General features: G+C 34.0%; 1 protein-coding gene across 9 annotated transcripts in view; it reads right to left on the bottom strand.

Moving 5' to 3' along the window:
- unc79 (UNC-79 domain-containing protein) overlaps nucleotides 1-21,027 on the bottom strand; it is a 47,212-nt gene that overhangs the window by 8,341 nt on the left and 17,844 nt on the right. For 3 of the 9 annotated variants that reach the window (XM_075289590.1, XM_075289589.1, XM_075289587.1), the window contains 8 exons: nucleotides 19,962-20,041; nucleotides 19,351-19,413; nucleotides 10,804-10,912; nucleotides 10,423-10,640; nucleotides 10,222-10,370; nucleotides 7,563-8,299; nucleotides 6,728-7,495; nucleotides 1,806-2,073 (listed from right to left, as the gene is read on the bottom strand). In XM_075289590.1, coding sequence (XP_075145705.1) covers nucleotides 1,806-2,073; nucleotides 6,728-7,495; nucleotides 7,563-8,299; nucleotides 10,222-10,370; nucleotides 10,423-10,640; nucleotides 10,804-10,912; nucleotides 19,351-19,413; nucleotides 19,962-20,041 — 2,392 coding nt within the window. Of the gene's footprint in view, nucleotides 1-1,805; nucleotides 2,074-5,418; nucleotides 5,473-6,727; nucleotides 7,496-7,562; nucleotides 8,300-10,221; nucleotides 10,371-10,422; nucleotides 10,641-10,803; nucleotides 10,913-19,350; nucleotides 19,414-19,961; nucleotides 20,042-21,027 lie in introns of all 9 variants that reach the window. The other 6 variants (XM_075289595.1, XM_075289594.1, XM_075289592.1 and 3 more) reach the window with 4 other exon arrangements.

Here is a 21,027-nt window from a genome sequence, read left to right on the forward strand (position 1 = left end):
ATTTTCTATAGAAATAAAATTTTGACAAATTTTTCTATATACATAAAAAGTTGACAAAAATTTCTATAGAAATAAAATTTTGAGAAAATTTTTTATAGAAATAAAAGCTTGACAAAAGTTTCTATAGAAATAAAATTTTCTATAGAAAGAAAATTTTGACAAAATTTTCTATAGAAATAAAATTTTGACAAAATTTCCTATAGAAATAAAATGTTGACAACATTTTCTATAGAAATAAAATTTTGACAAAATTTTCTATAGAAATAAAATTTCTTAATAGAAATAAAATGTTGACAAAATTTTCTAATAGAAATAAAATGTTGACAAAATTTTCTATAGAAATAAAATTCTGACAAGATTTTCTAAAGAAATAAAATTTGGACAAAATTTTCTATAGAAATAAAATTTTGACAAAATTTTCTATAGAAATAAAATTTTGACAAAATTTTCTAATAGAAATAAAATTCTGACAAAATTTTCTAATAGAAGTAAAATGTTGACAAAATTTTCTATAGAAATAAAATGTTGACAAAATTTTCTATAGAAATAAAATTCTGACAAGATTTTCTAAAGAAATTAAATTTTGACAAGATTTTCTATAGAAATAAAATTCTGACAAAGTTTTCTAGTAAAATGTTGACAATAATTTTCTATAGAAATAAAATTTTGACAAGATTTTCTATAGAAATAAAATTTTGACAAAATTTTCTATAGAAATAAAATTTTTACAAAATTTTCTATAGAAATAAAATTTTGACAAAATTTTCTATAGAAATAAAATTTTAACAAAATTTTCTATAGAAGTAAAATGTTGACAATAATTTTCTATAGAAATAAAATGTTGACAATATTTTCTATAGAAATAAAATTTTGACAAAATTTTCTATAGAAATAAAATTTTGACAAAATTTTCGATAGAAATAAAATTTTGACAAAATTTTCTATAGAAATAAAATTTTGACAAAATTTGCTATAGAAATAAAATTTTTACAAAATTTTCTATAGAAATAAAATTTTTACAAAATTTTCTAATAGAAATAAAATGTTGACAAAATTTTCTATATAAATAAAATTTTGACAAAATTTGCTATAGAAATAAAATTTTTACAAAATTTTCTATAGAAATAAAATTTTTACAAAATTTTCTAATAGAAATAAAATGTTGACAAAATTTTCTATATAAATAAAATTTTGACAAAATTTTCTATAGAAATAAAATCTTAATAAAATTTTATATAGATATACAAATTTTGACAAAATTTTCTGTTGATAAGAAAATTTTGACAAAATTTTTTATAGACATAAAAATTTTGACAAAAATTGCTATTATATATAAAAATTTTGACAAAATTGCCTAACATATAGATATACAAATTTTGACAAAAATGTCTATAGATATAAAAGTGTTCACCAAAATTTCTATAGATATAAGAATGTTGACCAAATGTTCTATAGAAATAAGAATTTTGACAAAATCTTTTAAAGAAATAAAAATTTTGATAAAATTTTCTGTAGAAATAAAAATTTTACAAAATAAGATTTTTGGATAAATTTCTGCATATTTTGGTAGATTCTTTTTGTTTCGAGTTACAACCGTGGTAGCACGACGTCAACTCGTCCTTAAAGAAAAGATTCAGTCCATGACGTTGTTTTTTGAGCTTGCACCACATTACCAGAAACTCGTAATAGGTACCTATTATATTTTTTTTCCGAACGATGAACTATCGTTTGGACATTGATTAGGAGAAAGAATATTTCGTTTGCGCACTCATTCCTGCTTCTGATAATTTCCATATTCGGCTTACCTTAAATTTTCCGGTGAAGTGTGGAAAGTCTTATCGATCTGATTGTGACCCAACAGCAAGAATAAATGTTTCAAAACTATACTTTGGGTCTTCGATACGGGCTTATCTTCAGATGGGAAAGCCTGATCTGGCCTTGACATGAACTGCATTAAGAGGAAAACCAAAAGATGTATGGTTTCACGATCCGATTCTTCTAATTCGGTTATACGACTTAAGAGACCAATAAGGGCATCATCATTCATACCACTCAACGAATGAATATGACCATCTGAATTTGGGTTAGGTGTAAAGAAAAAACATTGATATTAAAAACAAAATTTTTAACAAATATATTTTTCGATTATCGAATTTAATATTAATTAGAGAATCCGAAAAAGAACTATGTATAGAGCTACTTTAAATGTGGATTTTTATCAATGCTAACCCACTGCTAATGAGTTTCGCAAAATCTCACGCAATTCATTTTCGGATCTCTCAAATTTTTAGAATTTCTATCAAGATCTAGACATTACACTTACACTACATCTAAATTAAGACAAAAAAATATATAGATTTACATTTAGTTTAGTTTTGGATACGATATGATATTTATTTGCAATCAGCCAAGCCTTAGGTTCAAATGATTTAAAACAGATTTAGAAAGGGAATACATACCAGTTTTGCAGGGTCATATTTCAAATTAAAACAAAGTGTTTTAAAATTATTTGTTTTTTTTTCTGTAATAAATTGCAAAATAACCGTACTAATAAGGAGTTCTTCAATTAAAAATTAACTAAATGGGAATGAAAATTATATTAAAAAAGCCAAAATAAAATAAACGAAAATAGTGACAAATACGCAAGTTAAGGATCTGCGGGAGAGGCTTTTCTAGTTTCGATGCATAACGTGCAGCTGATATCCTTTCCATATTATCTACATATTTTGGCTAGGACACGGTTAGATGAAATACTTTCTGGCATAACAGACAATTCTTTAGTCTAAAATTTTTTCCACGAATATATCTGAAGGGACAAGAGGGAACTTTTCAAGAAATTCATGTTATGAATATGCGGAAAAAGTATTTATATTTATGGCTTCAACGCATTATTTGGAACTAAATTTTTTTTCGAACGACTGGTTCCATCGCCCACTTTCCCGCGCATTCCGACCGTGAGGGCCTCATCCACGTAACGTAGACACAGCGTATACAACGTGTAGGTTAGGTGAGGTATGCCGCTTGCCCGTTGTTACCGACTATTATTATTAAACGAATTATGATGCTGTAGACTCTCAAGCTTAGATGACGGATTGCTTGTGATTCTACAGTCGATACTGTATTCTTATACACCGGAAGCGATAACAAAAAAGTTCTTTCGCTGGTAGAAAAAGTTTCGTTATATTAACGAAAAGTGAGCCAATGAAACAAATTCGTTAATACAACGATAATTTTTGTTATTATAACGAATTTTCTGTAAATTAACGTAACGTTTCGTACTATTAACGAATCTTTTCATTGTATTAATGAAAATGTTTCATTATATCAATGAAAAATTTTCGTTGGCTCAATTTTAATGAAATTTTCTTTGTATGTAGGAGACGGATTTCTCCCGTTCAATGTCCAGTGTAAAAATTTTCTCAAACTTTTATTTCTATAGAAAATTTTCTCAGAATTTAGTTTCTATAGAAAATTTTCTCAAAATTTTACTTATATAGAAAATTTTCTCAAAATTTTATTTCTATAGAAAGTTTTGTCAAAATTTTATTTCTATAGAAAATTTTCTTAAGACTTTATTTCTATAGAAAAATTTCTCAAAATTTTATTTCTATAGAAAATTTTCTCAAAATTTTATTTCTATTGAATTTTTGTCAAAATTTTATTAATATAGAAAATTTTTTCAAAATTTTATTTCTATAGGAAAAATTTCAAAATTGTGCTATATAGAAAATTTTGTCAAAATTTTATTTCTATAGAAAGTTTTGTAAAAAATTTTATTTCTATAGAAAATTTTCTCAAAACTTTATTTCTATAGAAAAATTTCTCAAAATATTTCTATAAAAAATTTGTGAAGTACGTCTTAGTTGGAGGGGAATATGTTTCAAATTCTACCAAAACATCAAGAATTCTACTAATCTACCAAACAGTAAAAAATCGACTATTTTTGGTAGAATTCTACCAACTGTGACAACCGTGCCAGGCACCCATATTAAGTTAATGTTGTTCTGCTCAGCCATCTCGTTGAGAGATTTGCGGCTGTCTAAGGAGTTAAGGAACAAATGGTTCAAGGATTTTATTGCAGGTTGCAGGTCAGTTGGAAGATATATTGGAATATTACTTCTCAGCCAAATTGACCACCTCTTTTATTGCTAATATTTCAGACTGAAATCTTTTCGCTAGTTTAAGTTCCACGTCTTTAGGATATACTTCGAAACCCAATTTCCATCCAACGTTTATTCCCCCGGGGTCTGTGTGCCCCATGCCACAATGTTAGGAATTAGAGTTTCAAACTTTTTGCCGATGTAGGAATTCTATTTCTCCCTTAATTCGTCGCCATTCCATGTTCCTGAGCAGGGCAGAGGAGTCGGAATCAAAGTCTCAAGATTCAAAAGTCCATTGAGGTCGTTAATCGAACATCGAAAGTCACGAAATTATTTTCCAAATAAAGAAAAAATATTAGCCAGCTGAGTAAAATTGTAAATTACAAATTAAACTCCTGTATCCGTTTCTAGTCCAAATGTTCCATTTGCATCCTATTTTATATTGTGGAAAAATAGAGGTATAAGTTTGCGTTTTTTAAGTTTTGAGTATTAATTGTGTTTCTTTATTAATAGTGTAGAAAAAACTCATTTATTATACTGAACCGATTTCGAGAAAATCACTAAACCCCCAAGTCCCTAATTAAAAAATTTCATCCCCGAAAACATATCCCTAATTTGGGGAAAAATCCCCAATACTGGCAACAATGATTGAGAGGTCAAATGAGAATAGAATAAGCACCCGTTTGCCCAAAAGACAGAACTGGTGGACATGTGAGAATCCTATACTGTGCTGCCTTCTAAACGTACTAAATTTGTACTAAATTTTTAGTTTTCCATGACATCAAATTAGTTGTGCAAGTGTAGAAGTGAATCGATTATTACCGGAAATATGTTATAGACTATATCCAATGGCAAATAGCAAGCCCGGTATGTACCATTTTTAAACAATATTCTGGGATCACTGCTATTCAGGAGTCCAATATCTAAATGTGAAGTATTCTTAAGTGAAGTTTATTTTTCCAATCTATGTTAATTAGAGGATGATTTTTCAAAGTGATTGATTTATGGTTTAATTCTACATATCATAAAAAATAATCTGGTAACACCAAATAGGGGCTTTTTCGGAGTGACACAAATAGCAGTAATGGAAAGGGAGTGTAGGAGACAAATCTAGTATTGAGCATGCTTCTAATAAAAATTAAGCTTATTATTCTCTTCGTTATTCAAAGCTTTATGGTGATTTTGTGAGCCATTCTCTGCTAGGCTCTCGCAGTAGGCTTATCATTCATTCTACAGTGTTTGGTTGTTATTATGGTGTGAAAGGATTTTGTGACAAAAAAGGTCTTAGAAATTAGTTGAAAATGAAGCAAACATTTACATGTGCCTGGAAATTCCATACAATGGCTGGGCCTGTGAAAATTTAGCCATAAGTCTAAATATTTGAAGTTTAGAAGAACATAAATTAAATACAATTAGAAATATATTTACACATTTTGGAAAATTCGTTATTTGTTTTTGACATGAGACAAATATCAAGAGCGCGGAGCGATAAAGATAATATACACAAGGCGTTCGTTGTTAGGGAGTTTGTACGCAGTTTTTCATATTCATCATATACATCCATTTTAGTAAAAAGAAATAAAAAGAAAAAATCATTATAAATTATATTATATGAAAATAAATTTATAATTATATATAAGAATTATAGTGAAATACAAGTGACACCATTACGACAATTATCATATGTATAGTAGTTGGAGCAGGAGGAGAGAGAGAAAGAGAGCGAGCAATGCGATCGTTTTACGACCTTCTCACCAGTGCTGCCGCTACTACTTCAATCGAAGTATTTTGCTTCATTTTCACAAAATTTACTTCGTCACTCCATCTTGCAAAAATCTGCTTCACTTTTTGTTCTGCTTCAAATTTTTAAATTTTCCCCATATTACCTAATTGTTTTTCCTATTCCTTTAATTACGATGAACGTAGCGGTTTTAATCATTGAATTATTAACCGATGTGGACTAATTTTTGCATAGGTGTTAGATACCATATACTTACACCATGTACCAAATTTCAGCCGGATCGGACGAAATTTGGTTCTCATAGAGACTCCGCAAGCCAAATCGGGGGATCAGTTTATATGGGGGCTATATATAATTATGGACCGATGTGGACCAATTTTTGCACGGTTGTTAGAGATCATATGCTGAAACCATGTACCAAATTTCAGCTGGATCGGATGAAATTTGCTTCTCTTAGAGTCCCCGCAAGCCAAATTTGGGGGTCCGTTTATATGGGGGCTATACGTAAAAGTGGACCGTTATGGCCCATTTGCAATACCATCCGACCTACATCAATAACAACTACTTGTGCCAAGTTTCAAGTCGATAGCTTCTTTCGTTCGGAAGTTAGCGTGATTTCAACAGACGCACGGACGGACATGCTCAGATCGACTCAGAATTTCCTATGGTGGAGGGTATAATAATATGAATTCTATTGATTTGTTTTCAAAAATGTATGCTACTTCATTTTTATTCAATCTACTCCACTTTTTTCCAAAATCTACTTCACTCAATTTTTCACTAGCGGCAGCACTGCTTCTCACACAAAGAAAGATACAGAGAAATAGAGAGAGAGAGAGCGAGAGAACGAGACAGCTTTGAAAGAGTACATGCATCTACAACCTACCTTGGGATGCCTGTGTGCAACCGACATCACAAGTACAACTCAATGGCATAGCTGAAGCTGAAGGAGTGGGACTAGGTGCCGGTGCTGTAGGTGGGGGTGGGGCTGGCAATAGATTCGGTGCCGATGGATGTTTCTGGAAATGGGAGTGATAGGAATGTATAGGATAGGGATATTGATGGGATGATGTGGTCGGCTGGGATTTTGTATGTTGCTTATGATGGTGATCAGCTTCTTGTAACGTTGGCATTGGACTATGAATTAGCGTTTGACTAGGCGCTACACAATGCACTAAATACTGATGACTTTGACTATGAGTCGAGGTTAAAGTTGATGTTGTCGCTACTGGTGCAATGCTACTACTATTTGAATGGGAACTGGACGAAAACAGAAAATGTTGTGAGGGGCCCGCAGGGGCTGTGGTGTGTGTTGATGAAGCGGTATGGACTGCTGGCTGATGGTGATGTACCATTGCCGAGGGATGGTGGTGTAGAGGACAAGAAGGATGGTGGATGGACAATGAGGTGGGTTGTTGGAATTGTGAATGAACTTGTGATTGTGACGACGTTACAGAGTGAATGTTTATATGAGAACTGTAAGCCGCACGATGTGTTAATGTATTGCTAGTTGCTGTTGGATAACTATAACTAGGACATGTTTGGCTAGCTCCACTACTAGAGCCTAAAAACTGACCCAAGCCAAAGCGTGAAGTTTTCCTCTTCAATATTGGCGCCGATATTTGCCGGCTATAGATTTTCTCTTTATCGGGTACTGCAAAGGGTAAAATGGGTTAATAGAAATACTTTTTTGTAAATGCGAAACCTTACACTCAACTTACCGAATTTGGAATCCTGCCTTGGTATCATACTAGCCGGTGCCGACATTGTCCTCTTGTACGGCCATTTAGTTCCAAACGAAGCACTTAAAGTTTTAGCCATTCCCACTGTTGCAGTTTCGTTTTGACTTAAAGCTTCTCTGGCTTTTAAAATTTTCGAAGATAATGCTTCGCTACCGTTTTCGGAATTGCGTAGATCTCGCAAATACGAAATATCTCCACATTTCTCCAATGTTATTTGGGCCTCCACAAAGAGTGTATCAAAACGATTCAAAAAGAATTCCCATGTCAAAACTTTACGATCCGATAGGGAGTTATGCAGTTGATAGACGGACTGCAAAACTACTGGACGATCGACTATGAATAGATCAAATTGTGATTCCAAGCAGAAGAGGAGTGACCGAATTGCTGAATCATGTATGGTTCCGATGTAGAGCGTAGCTCTCTGGGCTACATAGACATTTATGTCATCCATACTGGCGATAAGATGACAAAATGCCGTAGCCAATGCTGTCTGGAGACCCACTTCGGTGCGTAACGGTGTCGAATCCATAAAACGTGTAATTACAGTGACTCGTTCAACTGCTGTGAATCGTACACGCCAATCGGTATCATGAAATGCTTCCTGTACCACACGCCAGAAGACATCAGAGCCCAGTGGCAATGTGATGCAGTGTAATAGTAGTGGTACACAAACTTGACAGATATGCGAATGTTCAGCATTACATAATTCCCAAAGGCTAGAAGTAAAAAAAGATCCAAAATTAAAATTGGGTTTAGTTAAGGAACACTTTTAGTTGCAGGTCTGATGAACTGTATAGAGTAACGAAATCCGTCAAATCAAATCTGATCTAGAATCTCCAAGGATAAATATGAAACGGCAGGAATATGAATCTGTTACCTAGAGAGATCAGATCGGTGATGTCTCACCATAATGCTTGAGCAGCTTTAGGTTAGTTTGGTACAGTGGCAGCTCGATATTTCAAGCACAGTCCATTGTGATACCACAGAGGTGAACATTTCTCTTACCATTGAGTGCTACATGCTTCTATGTTTGTTTAGATCAATGAAAAGGGATCTCTTTTTATAGCCGCTGAAAAACTTTTTGGCGTATGGTCGAAACCAGGTGTGAGTGAAAAGCAATAGAACAGACGGTCCAGGCATCTAAACAGTTACCATTTGTCCCTCAAGCCAGCAATCCTGAAAGTTTTTGGGGTCGACACAAGAAGCTCGTCGACTTCCAAAATGTTGTTGAGTCCAACACTGCGATAGCACCTAATAAAGTGAAGGCGGTAAGCCTACCGATCCATGCAACTTCCAAAAAGGCACCCAATGCTATTTGTCTTGATTTCAGAAGGAACTTACAATCAATTGGTCACCAGCGATGACAGTGATTAGGGAATAAGAGGGGCATTGACGGCCGTGAACACGGTTGTGGATCAGAAAGCGATCTCTTCCTACCAGTATTGGAAGGGAGACCACCACCAGTCGGCGATGCCGAGAGACGTATGCATAGAGTGATCAGATCGGTACAATCGCAGGTACGACCTAAGGTCGTACCTCCCAGTTATGAACATGGCAATTAAATGTCCGAAGTGTTACCTCCTTCTTGCCCAATAACTGAAAACATCCTAGGGGAATACATCAATAAGGAGACGATTCAAAAGATGTAACAATCGATTGGTTGTCCCCTTATGCGGCCTCCATTTGGACTTCCAGTATAAGCGAGACCCAATGGAGAAATTTCCAGAAGGTGTAGAATACTGCTCTGCAGATTGCCTCTTGATGCTACTCTAAGAAAACGGAACAAGTAAACCATCCGAATCATGCCACTTCCAAGAAGACACTCGAAAAGAGTCAAGGCCATCTGGTTCGCAACGGTTAAATTTCACCTGATCAGCGATTATTGTTGATGAGATAATAAGAGCGGAATTGGAGGCCGTGCACATGACAGTGGTTCTGAGGGTGATCTCTTCCTATTAGTGCAGATTTCTACTGGGAGGAAGACCACCACCTATAAGCAATGACAAGAAACCAGATCTACGTTATGGTATATCCAGGTACCTGAACAATTATCCCTCAATACCGAACCCAGCAATTCAAAATGAATGCCGGAAGAGTGGATGTTCGCTTGACATCACGTTGCCACTCTCAGTTATGCGAGCTCAACAGACCAGAGATCTTCAGCACTCTGTAGAGGCAATTCGCTTCCTCGAACTAGATGTAGACGCTTAACATGTCAAATTCAATATAATTAAGCGCTAGGGTCCGTGTATCTTGGAGTCATAATTTAGAAGTGTGATAATTTCCTATAAGAAATGGTAACTTCGGATAGATATGAGTTCCGCACGACATACGCTACCGATAATTTTGTCAAACCGTTCAGACTAAAAGTTTAGCCTGACGTATTGCCGTTCAGATTATAAGTTTATTATATACGACAATGCCTGTTTCCATAATTTCGAGACTTATCCCAGATGTTGGCCACATTATAAGTTATGTTCGACGGATCCATAACACATTTATCGATTACTTAGTCATCGCCGACAATTCATAGCGATTTGCCACACTGTAAGATTCTTTACAAACACAGACATTCCGTCCGAATAAACTTATAGTCTGAACGGGGAACTTAATACACTGTATAAAGTTTAAATCTTACTTTTTAATTAGTAAATTCTCCTGACACCATATAAAGAATCCGCGATGTTCTCGTGCAGCTTTTGTCAATGCATCACCATGTAGAGCCATAACATTAAGGCATTGTAGAACATAGTAAAGAATTTCTGGTTTTTTAATTGTTGGAATTTCCTAAAAGAAATTTTATTAGTAATGGTGGGATACAGTATTCTACAACTCCTACCGTTAGAAGTTGATGTATATACTGCAATGTCTGAGGCAAGGCATCCAATGTAAATTTAAATTTACCCACAGTAGTGTGCCAAAAGTCTTCGCCATCTTCGTCTTCTTCATCTTCGCCTGAAAGACTACCATTTTCCAAACCGCATGCTCCACCAGTACTGCCATTTCCATTATCTCCACCAAGAATAGAGGCTTTGGTAACACTCACATTGGCACTTCCTAGCAATAGAAATTCAGTTTTTTAGTAATTAAAATATTAAAGGACCCAGAACCCATAAAGCTTCAAATGTAATATTAATTATTTATAATATTTTACTTTGAAGTCTTATGGGTTTTAATGTATTCTTACGGAGATATTTAATTTTTTTATTACACTACTCACCTACATCGGCATCGGATAATGTTATAGATCTAGCTATAGCACGATCTGGTGGTAAAATAGAAGCTAAATCTAATTGTTCCGAAACAGTTTCTACGGTGGCCGTCATAATCTATATGGAATATTTTGAGAAAATAAGAGAAAATATTTTCAAATATAATTGAAGGGTTTTCTAATTTCTCAAAGTGCTTTTCTGAGGTACTTTAGTCTTTACACTGAAACATTTATATGTACAAGAAGAGTTATACAGACATTTAGATTATAAATGAGGCATTTATTTAGATGACTCTGCGGTTAACAATTTGCAATGTTCTATTGTTTCTTTTTATTCTTTATTTTTTCTTACTGTGTATAATACAATTTATCTGAGTTGATAAAGCAAATGCTTGAAAATGTTTATTCCCTCGTTGAGTGATGTGTGATAAGAATTGTGAATACATCTAGAAAATGTGCATACTTTTAGGAGCATGATAAATGATTGTGGTGGAGTTCTTTACAGAGCTATTTGTGTAGCATATTTTTGTGCTGTACATAATTGAAAATTGTCATGCTAAGTAAAAACATTTATATCAAAATTAACTTAAAAACTAAATTAGGCATTTAAATTAGGAAAGTAATATTAAAAATAAAATATTTATTTTCGTTTTAGGGTTTTTTCTTAAAAATTATTTACAATAACGTTTTTTTAACATTTATTTTTGTTTTTTTCTTTTGTTTGTAGACTATAATTTTTCTTTTATTCACACACATACAAGATACTTTGAGACAGAGAAATATAAATAAATATAATTCAGAATAAAACCAAAAAAACAGAAAAGTAAAATAAAATACAACTTGGGTGTAGGATTTAGAATAGAAATGGTAAAAGTTGTAGTTTTTTGCAGAAGCTTAAATTATTCTCTTTTGAAATAAATCAGAATAAAACAAATTATAATTAAAAAATTAAAATTAAATAAATTAAAAGAAATTATTAAACTTTTAGGGGTTTCCGAATTATTTAATTACCACCCCCCCCCCCCCCCCCCCAATAGAAAAGTTGACTTTCGAAAGTACATTATCTGTCTGTTGTAATCAAAATTTTAAAGCCATCACATATTATCCTGAAATTTAGCACATACGGACGAAAAAGACTGTTTTTCATATGTTTGGGTGTAAAAATTATATGTTTGGAACTCAAATTTTTAACACTATATTTTTAAGTGCAAGCATATAATGTTCATAAACTAGCATAACATGTTTGGGACATATATGTTAATATGTTAGAACATAGTATGTTTGGGACATAAAATGTTTGTAATGTTAGATGTAAACATATATTAATTTGGAAATAGCCTATAAACATATATGTGTTTAGAAAGAGAGGCCTAGAGAGTATGCTGCAAGTAAAATAATGGAAATAAACAATTGGCGCCTTAAAAATATATCCACACAAAGAAAATTTCATTAAAAATTTTTACTACCAGTATGTGCCCTAAGGTGAAACATAATATGTTTGAGCAATACAAACAATATTTTGTTTGGACCAATCCTGAAAATATATATGCTTGAAGCAAAATATGTTTGGGGTATATGTTACAGAAGCGATTTTTTCAGGGTCTTTTTTTTTGGGTAAACTAACTTTGTCATTCTCTTTGTAACACTTCGAAATATTGGTCTTTTTTATTGGTATACTAACTTTGTCATTCCGTTTGTAACAGGTTGGCTGATAAGTCCCCGGTCTGACACATAGATGGCGTCGCTAGAATTAAATGCATATTATTTTTATATAGTACCAACCTTCAAATGATTCGTGTCAAAATTTGACGTCTGTAAGTCAATTAGTTTGAGAGTTAGAGCGTCTTTTGTGAAGCAACTTTTTTATTGTGAAAAAATGGAAAAAAGGAATTTCGTGTTTTGATAAAATACTGTTTTCTGAAGAGAAAAAATACGGTGGAAGCAAAAACTTGCTTTGATAATGAGTTTCCGGACTCTGCCCCAGGGAAATCAACAATAATTGATTGGTATGCAAAATTCAAGCGTGGTGAAATGAGCACGGAGGACGGTGAACGCAGTGGACGCCCGAAAGAGGTGGTTACCGACGAAAACATCAAAAAAATCCACAAAATGATTTGGAATGACCGTAAAATGAAGTTGATCGAGATAGCAGAGGCCTTAAAGATATCAAAGGAACGAGTTGGTCATATCATTCATCAATATTTGGATATGCGAAAGCTCTGTGCAAAATGGGTGCCGCGCGAGCTCACATTTGACCAAAAACAACAACGTATTGATGATTCTGAGCGGTGTTTGCAGCTGTTAACTCGTAATACACCCGAGTTTTTCCGTCGATATGTAACAATGGATGAAACATGGCTCCATCACTACACTCCTGAGTCCAATCGACAGTCGGCTGAGTGGACAGCGACCGGTGAACCGTCTCCGCGGCGTGGAAAGACTCAAAAGTCCGCTGGCAAAGTAATGACCTCTGTTTTTTGGGATGCGCATGGAATCATTTTTATCGATTATCTTGAGAAGGGCAAAACCATCAACAGTTACTATTATATGCCGTTATTGGAGCGTTTGAAGGTCGAAATCGCGACAAAACGGCCCCATATGAAGAAGAAAAAGTGTTGTTCCACCAAGACAACGCACCGTGCCACAAGTCATTGAGAACGATGGCAAAAATTCATGAATTGGGCTTCGAATTGCTTCCCCAACCACCGTATTCTCCAGATCTGGCCCCCAGCGACTTTTTCTTCTTCTCAGACCTTAAAAGGATGCCGGCAGGGAAAAAATTTGGCTGCAATGAAGAGGTGATCGCCGAAACTGAGGTCTATTTTGAGGCAAAACCGAAGGAGTACTACCAAAATGGTATCAAAAAATTGGAAGGTCGTGATAATCGTTGTATGGCTCTTGAAGGGAACTATGTTGAATAATAAAAACGAACTTTAACAAAAAAATGTGTGTTTCTTTGTTAGACCGGGGTCTTATCAGCTAACCTGTTAACATATCGAAATATACATATGCTGGGTCGTGGTGAAATTCGTAGTCGATTTAGCGATGTCCGTCCATCAGTCTGACTGTGGAAATAGCGGTAACATCCGAACGAAACAAGTTATCGACTTGAAATTTGGTATAAGTAGTTGTTATTGATGTAGGTCGTTAGGTCACTGATAGGCATAGTCCACATATAAACCGACCCCCCAGATTTACCTTACGGAGCCTCTTGGAAGACCAAATTTCATCCGATTCGTTTGAAATTTGATAGTATGCCTCTAACAAAAAATTTGTCCATATCGGTCCATAATTATATAGAGCCACCATATCTCCAGATTTGCCTTTGGGAGCCTCTTGGAGAGCAAATTACACCCGATCCGGTTTAAATTTGGTATAGTATTGGTATTAGTATATGACCTCTAGGTTTGGTTAGGTGACAGCCCGATGTATCAGGCTCACTTAGACTATTCAGTCCATTGTGATACCACAGTGGTGAACTTCTCTCTTATCACTGAGTGCTGCCCGATTCCATGTTAAGCTCAATGACAAGGGACCTCCTTTTTATAGCGTTCCACATTGCAGTAAAACCACTTAGAGAAGCTTTGAAAACCTCTGAAATGTCACCAGCATTACTGAGGTGGGATAATCCACCGCTGAAAAACTTTTTGGTGTTCGGTCGAAGCAGGAATCGAACCCACGACCTTGTGTATGCAAGGCGGGCATGGTAACCATTGCACAACGGTGGCTCCCATATGACATCTAACAACCATGCAAAAATATTTTCCATATTATATATAGCTCCCGTATAAACCGAAAACAAATTTCATCTGATCTGGAAACAAATTTCATCTGATTCGGTTGAAATTTGGCCCTCTAATTGCCATGCCAAAACTTGACGAAAATTAGTTGATAACTATTTATAGACTCCTCTATATAAAACGATCAGTAGCTAAAGAGGCTTTCATATATAGGTATTTATTCTGTATTTTTTATACCCACCACCATAGAATGGTGACGGGGTATAATAAGTTTGTCATTCCGTTAGTAACACATCGAAATATCGATTTCCGACTATATAAAGTATATATATTCTTGATCAGGGAGAAATTCTAAGACGATATAACGAAGTCCGTCTGTCTGTCTGTTGTAATCACGCTACAGTCTTCAATAATGAAGCAAACGTGCTGAAATTTTGCACAAACTCGTCTTTTGTCTGCAGGCAGGTCAAGTTCGAAGATGGGCTATATCGGTCCAGGTTTTGATATAGTCCCCATATAAACCGACCTCCCGATTTGGGGTCTTGGGCTTATAGAAATCGTAGTTTTTATCCAATTTGCCTGAAATTTGAAATCTAGAGGTATTTTATGACCATAAAGAGGTGTGCCAAAAATGGTGAGTATCGGTCCATGTTTTGGTATAGCCCCCATATAGACCGATCTCCCGATTTTACTTCTTGGGCTTATAGAAACCGCAGTTTTTATTCAATTTACCTGAAATTGGAATTCTAGAGGATTGTAGGACCACAAATACGTGTGCCAAAAATTGTGAGTATCAGTCCATATTTTGGTATAGCCCTCATATAGACCGATCTCCCGATTTTACTTCTTGGGCTTATAGAAACCGCAGTTTTTATTCAATTTACCTGAAATTGGAAATCTAGAGGTATTGTAGGACCACGAATACGTGTGCCAAAAATTGTGAGTATCGGTCCATGTTTTGGTATGGTCCCCATATAAAACGACCTCCCGATTTGGGGTCTTGGGCTTATAGAAACCGTAGTTTTTATCCAATTTGTCTGAAATTGGAAATCTAGACTATTTTAGGACCATAAAGAGGTGTGCCGAAAATGGTGAGTATCGGTCCATATTTTGGAATAGCCCCCATATAGACCGATTTTCCGATTTTACTTCTTGGGCTTCCAGAATCCGAAGTTTTTATCCTATTTGCCTGAAATTGAAAATCTAGAGGTATTTTCGGGTCATAAAGAGGTGTACCGAAAACGGTGAGTATCGGTCCATATTTTAGTATAGCCCCCATAAGAACGATCTCCCGATTTAACTCCTTGGGTTTCTAGAAACCGTAGTTTTTATCTGATTTGCCTGAAATTGTAAATATTCTGGTATTTTAGGCTCACAAAAACGTGTATCGGATTAAGTTTTTATCGGTCCATTTGGTAATGCCTCCATATAGACCGACTTCACTTCTTGAGGGTATAGATTTTACTTCTCGGGTGAAAATCTACAGATTTAAGATTTCAAATCAAGACGTTATTTTATAATTTTCTTGCACACTTACAAGAGATGTTAATGATTTCTCTACAACTCAAACAAAAATGGTTCTTATAAATCCAGAATCTGATATAGTCCTCATAGGTGAAATCTTTAAATTTATCTTCGGGAAGTGTACTCAAGTCATCAAGCCCTCCTGAAATTTCAAAGGAAACCCTACTATTTGGTTCATGGTGGTGCTTATTTAAGATTCGGCCCGGCCGAACTTACTGCTGTATATACTTGTTTTATCTAACATAGCTCCGAAATTTATTTTTATAAATTATAACTATCAGTTCAAGTTTAGTGTCAAATTCTATTATGGGAAAAAATGAAAGAATTCCGATAGGGATTCCAAGACGTATCGTCAAATTCAAAAAATTTTGACGAGGTCACATTCAAAATTCAAGATCCATGCCCATGGCGATATCCAAATTCACAGTATCGAAAGGGACTACCAAAGAATCGGCGATTGTCTCCTCAGAGCGAATGTTTGTTTTGTCACAACGTTATCCACAGTTTAAGCTACAACAGCCTGGAACGCCAAGTGAAATGGATTTCGTTAATATAACCCGATAGTAATATGCCAGTAATTATGAGCTTAGTCTTTCGACTTTTAAGAATCAAAAACATTTGCTAAAATATCGACGTTTGATTTAAACTCATCGCTGATCGGAGAAAGTTTCGGAGGCTCCAACATATTTATGAATTTCCCAATCTGCAGCCAATAACGACTACTGTATTTAACGTAGGGTTTATACTATGCAAATCTACCAAAAGAAATACCAAGTGATAAAATATGGGCAACTATTTTCGAAAAAAAATGTGACTGTTTTTCTTTGTCACGACAAATCCCGGAATGACAGCGTAAAAGTCCCGCAAAGTCGGCAACCATCATCTGGCAACCCTAGTTTCCACATAGTGCCTTAGAACATACTCCTTAGGCTATTTTTCATTTCTCCAATGTTTACAATTGATATGATGATATCATATCAAAACATTACCGCTTTCCCCCGAAACAACCCCGATTGTCTTCCTATTGTCTTTTTAATTTGTGACATGGACAGAAAAGAAATGGAATTAATTTCGGAAACAGCGGTATTTTTTTTTATATATACAATATATACTATTTAATACAATCCGTCGATTTTACTTCTTGAAAATCCAGAAGATATATGGTTACGAAAAAAATATACTGCTACGGAGTTGTGTGTTAAAGGGTGATACGCTCAAAATTTGGTCATTATAAACTTGACAATTTTGCATTTAAAACACTTGACCACCCCTCATTTTGAAGGTGTGTGTGTGTAGAATGTTGCTCCTATTTTGATTTTGGAATTCACTCTTCAATTGTCAAAATGCCGTCCAAGCAAGAAGAGCAGCGTATCTAAATTTTGCTCGCACGTCGCGAAAATCCGAGCTACTCGCACGCAAAGCTAGCAGAATCGCTAAAAGTTGCCAAATCAACCGTTACAAATGTAATTAAAGTGTTTGGGGAACGTTTGTCGACAGCCAGGAAGTCTGGATCGGGGGGAAATCGAAAACCGGAAGCCGCTGAGACGACAAAGAGATTTGCCGGTAGTTTCAAGCGAAACCCTAACCTCTCTCTCCGAGATGCCGCTGGGTGTATCGTCTACAACCGTGCATCGAGCCAAAAAACGAGCCGGAATATCGACTTACAAGAAGGTAGTGACTCCAAATCGCGATGATAAACAAAATACGACGGCCACAGCGCGATCCCGGAGGCTGTACATGACGATGCTGACGAAGTTTGACTGCGTGGTAATGGACGACGAAACCTACGTCAAAGCCGACTACAAGCAGCTTCCGGGACAGGAGTTTTATACGGCAAAAGGAACGGGAAAGGTAGCAGATATTTTCAAGCACATAAAACTGTCAAAGTTCGCAAAGAAATATCTGGTTTGGCAAGCCATCTGTACCCGTGGCTTGAAAAGCAGCATTTTCATAGCTTCCGGGACTGTCAACCAAGAAATTTACGTGAAAGAGTGTTTGAATAAACGTATGCTGCCTTTCCTGAAGAAACACGGTTGTTCCGTACTGTTTTGGCCGGATTTGGCATCTTGCCATTACGGTAAAAAGGCCATGGAGTGGTACGCTGCCAACAACGTGCAGGTGGTTCCCAAGGACTCCGCCCAATTGAGAAATACTGGGCTATTGTCAAGCGGAACCTAAAGAAGACCAAAAAAACTGCTAAGGACGAGCAGCAGTTCAAGGCAAACTGGCTTTCTGCGGCGAAGAAGGTGGACAAGGTGGCTGTACAAAGTCTGATGGCAGGTGTCAAGCGTGAGGCCCGGCAATTCGGATTTGGAAAAGCGAAAGCCTAACTGAATATTTTTCCTGAATTTTATACTAATTGAACTTGAAAAAGAAATTTAATTTGATTTTTTAAATAAATGATTTCACCGATTTACACGCGTTTTCCCTTGACCAAATTTTGACCGTATCACCCTTTAAAGGCATATTTTCCTTCATTTGACAAAAAATGAATTAAAAAAACTCAGAAAATTCGATTTTTTTGAAAACTGAAAAAGTCTAATGGTCTACTATTCCAAATATGTGAAAAGTTCTACAATTTCCTTAGCCAATTTTTGGATTTTTTTTTTACTTCGTTAATCTAATAATCTATCTCATCTACCAAAAAACATTGGTATTTGTCTAAATCTTACTATGATATCTCCATTATTTATTTGGATATTATTAAATCTAAAAAAAAAAAATATTGACCTAAAAATAAATAAAAATAAACTATATTAAAAAAAATATACAGTGAGCATCAAAAAAGTATAAATCTTTTTATTTCTTATATTTGATTTAAGAGTTAAATAAGAATTTCAAAAACCTTTTGGTAAATCAAAAAAGGTTTCAAAAATCATACAATGAAGGTTGCTTCTGTCTAATTTATTATGGCACTCACTGTATATACCATACATTAAAAAAAATAATTAAATTAAATTAAATAAAACAAAAAATAATGTTACTTTGTACATTTATATATACACTGAACATTTAGTAAAATTAACTAAAAAATATGTTTTTTTTTTATCAGATGAAACATATTTAAAATATGATGTAGAATTTTGAGTAAAAAAGAAAACAATGAAAATAGATAACTAAAAACTACATCGAAATGTAATAATTTCATAATATTTAGTTTTTTTGGTTTGTTATATAAAAATCAATTGAGTTTAACATTATTTTGCATAACTAAACAATAATAAAATTTGGAAATATATGCGAATTGTCTAAAATGAAAATATTGTTTTGTGATTCAAAATGCACAAAGTACCTCGTCTGTAGCGTGAACTTTTCTCAATTCAATACTATCAACCGAATGGCCATTATCGTTCTTCTATAATAAATTAAAGAAAAATCGAAAATTTTGAGCTCATTTTTGGGTTTGTTTCTTTTTATTACATCTAAATGATTTTTATACTCAATATTAAAAATAAGAAACATTAACTAAAAAAAAGGAACAGATTATTGAGAAAAAGATAAAGTTTTATTATATTTTCAACTATTCAAGAAAAGCCAGAAAAAAATTTAAAAATTTTATTCATAAAAAGAAAATCTAACTTAACCTTGTTGTTGCTGTTTTTTTTTTAATTTTTAAGTGTTTTTCTGTTTTATATAAAAAAATATTTATATTTACTCAATAATGCTTTTTTTCTGTTCAAGGTGTTTACAAAATATGTTTTCATTCCTGTTTTTTAAAAAATGTTTATAATTATTATGTTGTTTTTTTATTTTTATTTATATTTAACTGAAAATACATCCCGCTTCAAACCAACTAAAACAAAAACTGGAACGTAACATAACATAATGCTTTTTTTTCATATATTATTTATTTTTATATGTGTATATGGCATGGATGACTTATAACATAATTTTCTAACTTACCGAACATACATGAGGCATATGCACTAAAACTCCTCCCACTGAATGGGGTTCTGGTTGTGGTACTGCCACTGGAACAGGACCTAATGAAATATTTTTGTTATTGATTTTAACATTTCCACAAAAAATGGGTTATATATTTAAAAACAAAATTATAAATATGTTTTTTTTTTAATTTTTTTAATGATTTAATTTTTGTCACTTTGTTTTGTTTTCAATTTTCATTCGCATAACATCATGCAGGAAAATATATGGAGGAAGGATTTTTTCTAGTTTTGATCAAACTACAAGGAAATTGTATTTCTATTGGAATAGAATAGGAAATAATTATTTATTATTTTTGTTTATTTAAATTCTAAAACATGCAGTATTCATTTGGTAATTCTAACAAGAAAGGATTTATCTAATAAAAAAATATTGTATACAGTTTTAGAAAACATTAAAACAACAAAAGATGATACCTATGACAACAAAAAGTGATCCCTTATCATACAAGGACTCTTTCTTTAATCACCGAAACTTAACCCAAAAGATAAGTCTTTCTGCAAAAATGGTATCAAAATTTTAGAGGAGCAGCGTTGGAAATTATGCTGAATATCTACAACGAATTTTCAACGCTTCACCCCTTAATCGTGTGGATTAAGCATAGTGAAACCTAAAACAAGTATATGCGGCCTTAAGTTTGGCGGGGTCGAATCATAATCATGAATCAAATATAATAGTTTCCTTCGAAAACTCATCGTCGTAGAGGGGTAACTTGCAAATATATAGAATTTCAGGTGGGTTTGATGACATATACTATAGCTAGAAGATCGGTATGAATATAAAGTTTATAAAATGGAGACTACATCAAATTCTGGATTTAAAAAACCAATGTTTTGTTGAGTTTTAGAGGAATCTCTCCCATTAAAAACTTAAAAGACCGGTGTATATTTACGACGATTATACCAAACCCTTACCGATATAAAAATATCGATTTTCAGGCAAATCGGAAAAAACTTTCGTTGTATAGAAGCTTTAAAGTCAAATTTCGAAGCCCAAAAAGTAAAATCGGTAGATCAGTTTATAT

Source organism: Haematobia irritans, chromosome 1 (assembly GCF_050003625.1).
Source record: "Haematobia irritans isolate KBUSLIRL chromosome 1, ASM5000362v1, whole genome shotgun sequence".
Lineage (NCBI taxonomy): Eukaryota > Metazoa > Arthropoda > Insecta > Diptera > Muscidae > Haematobia > Haematobia irritans.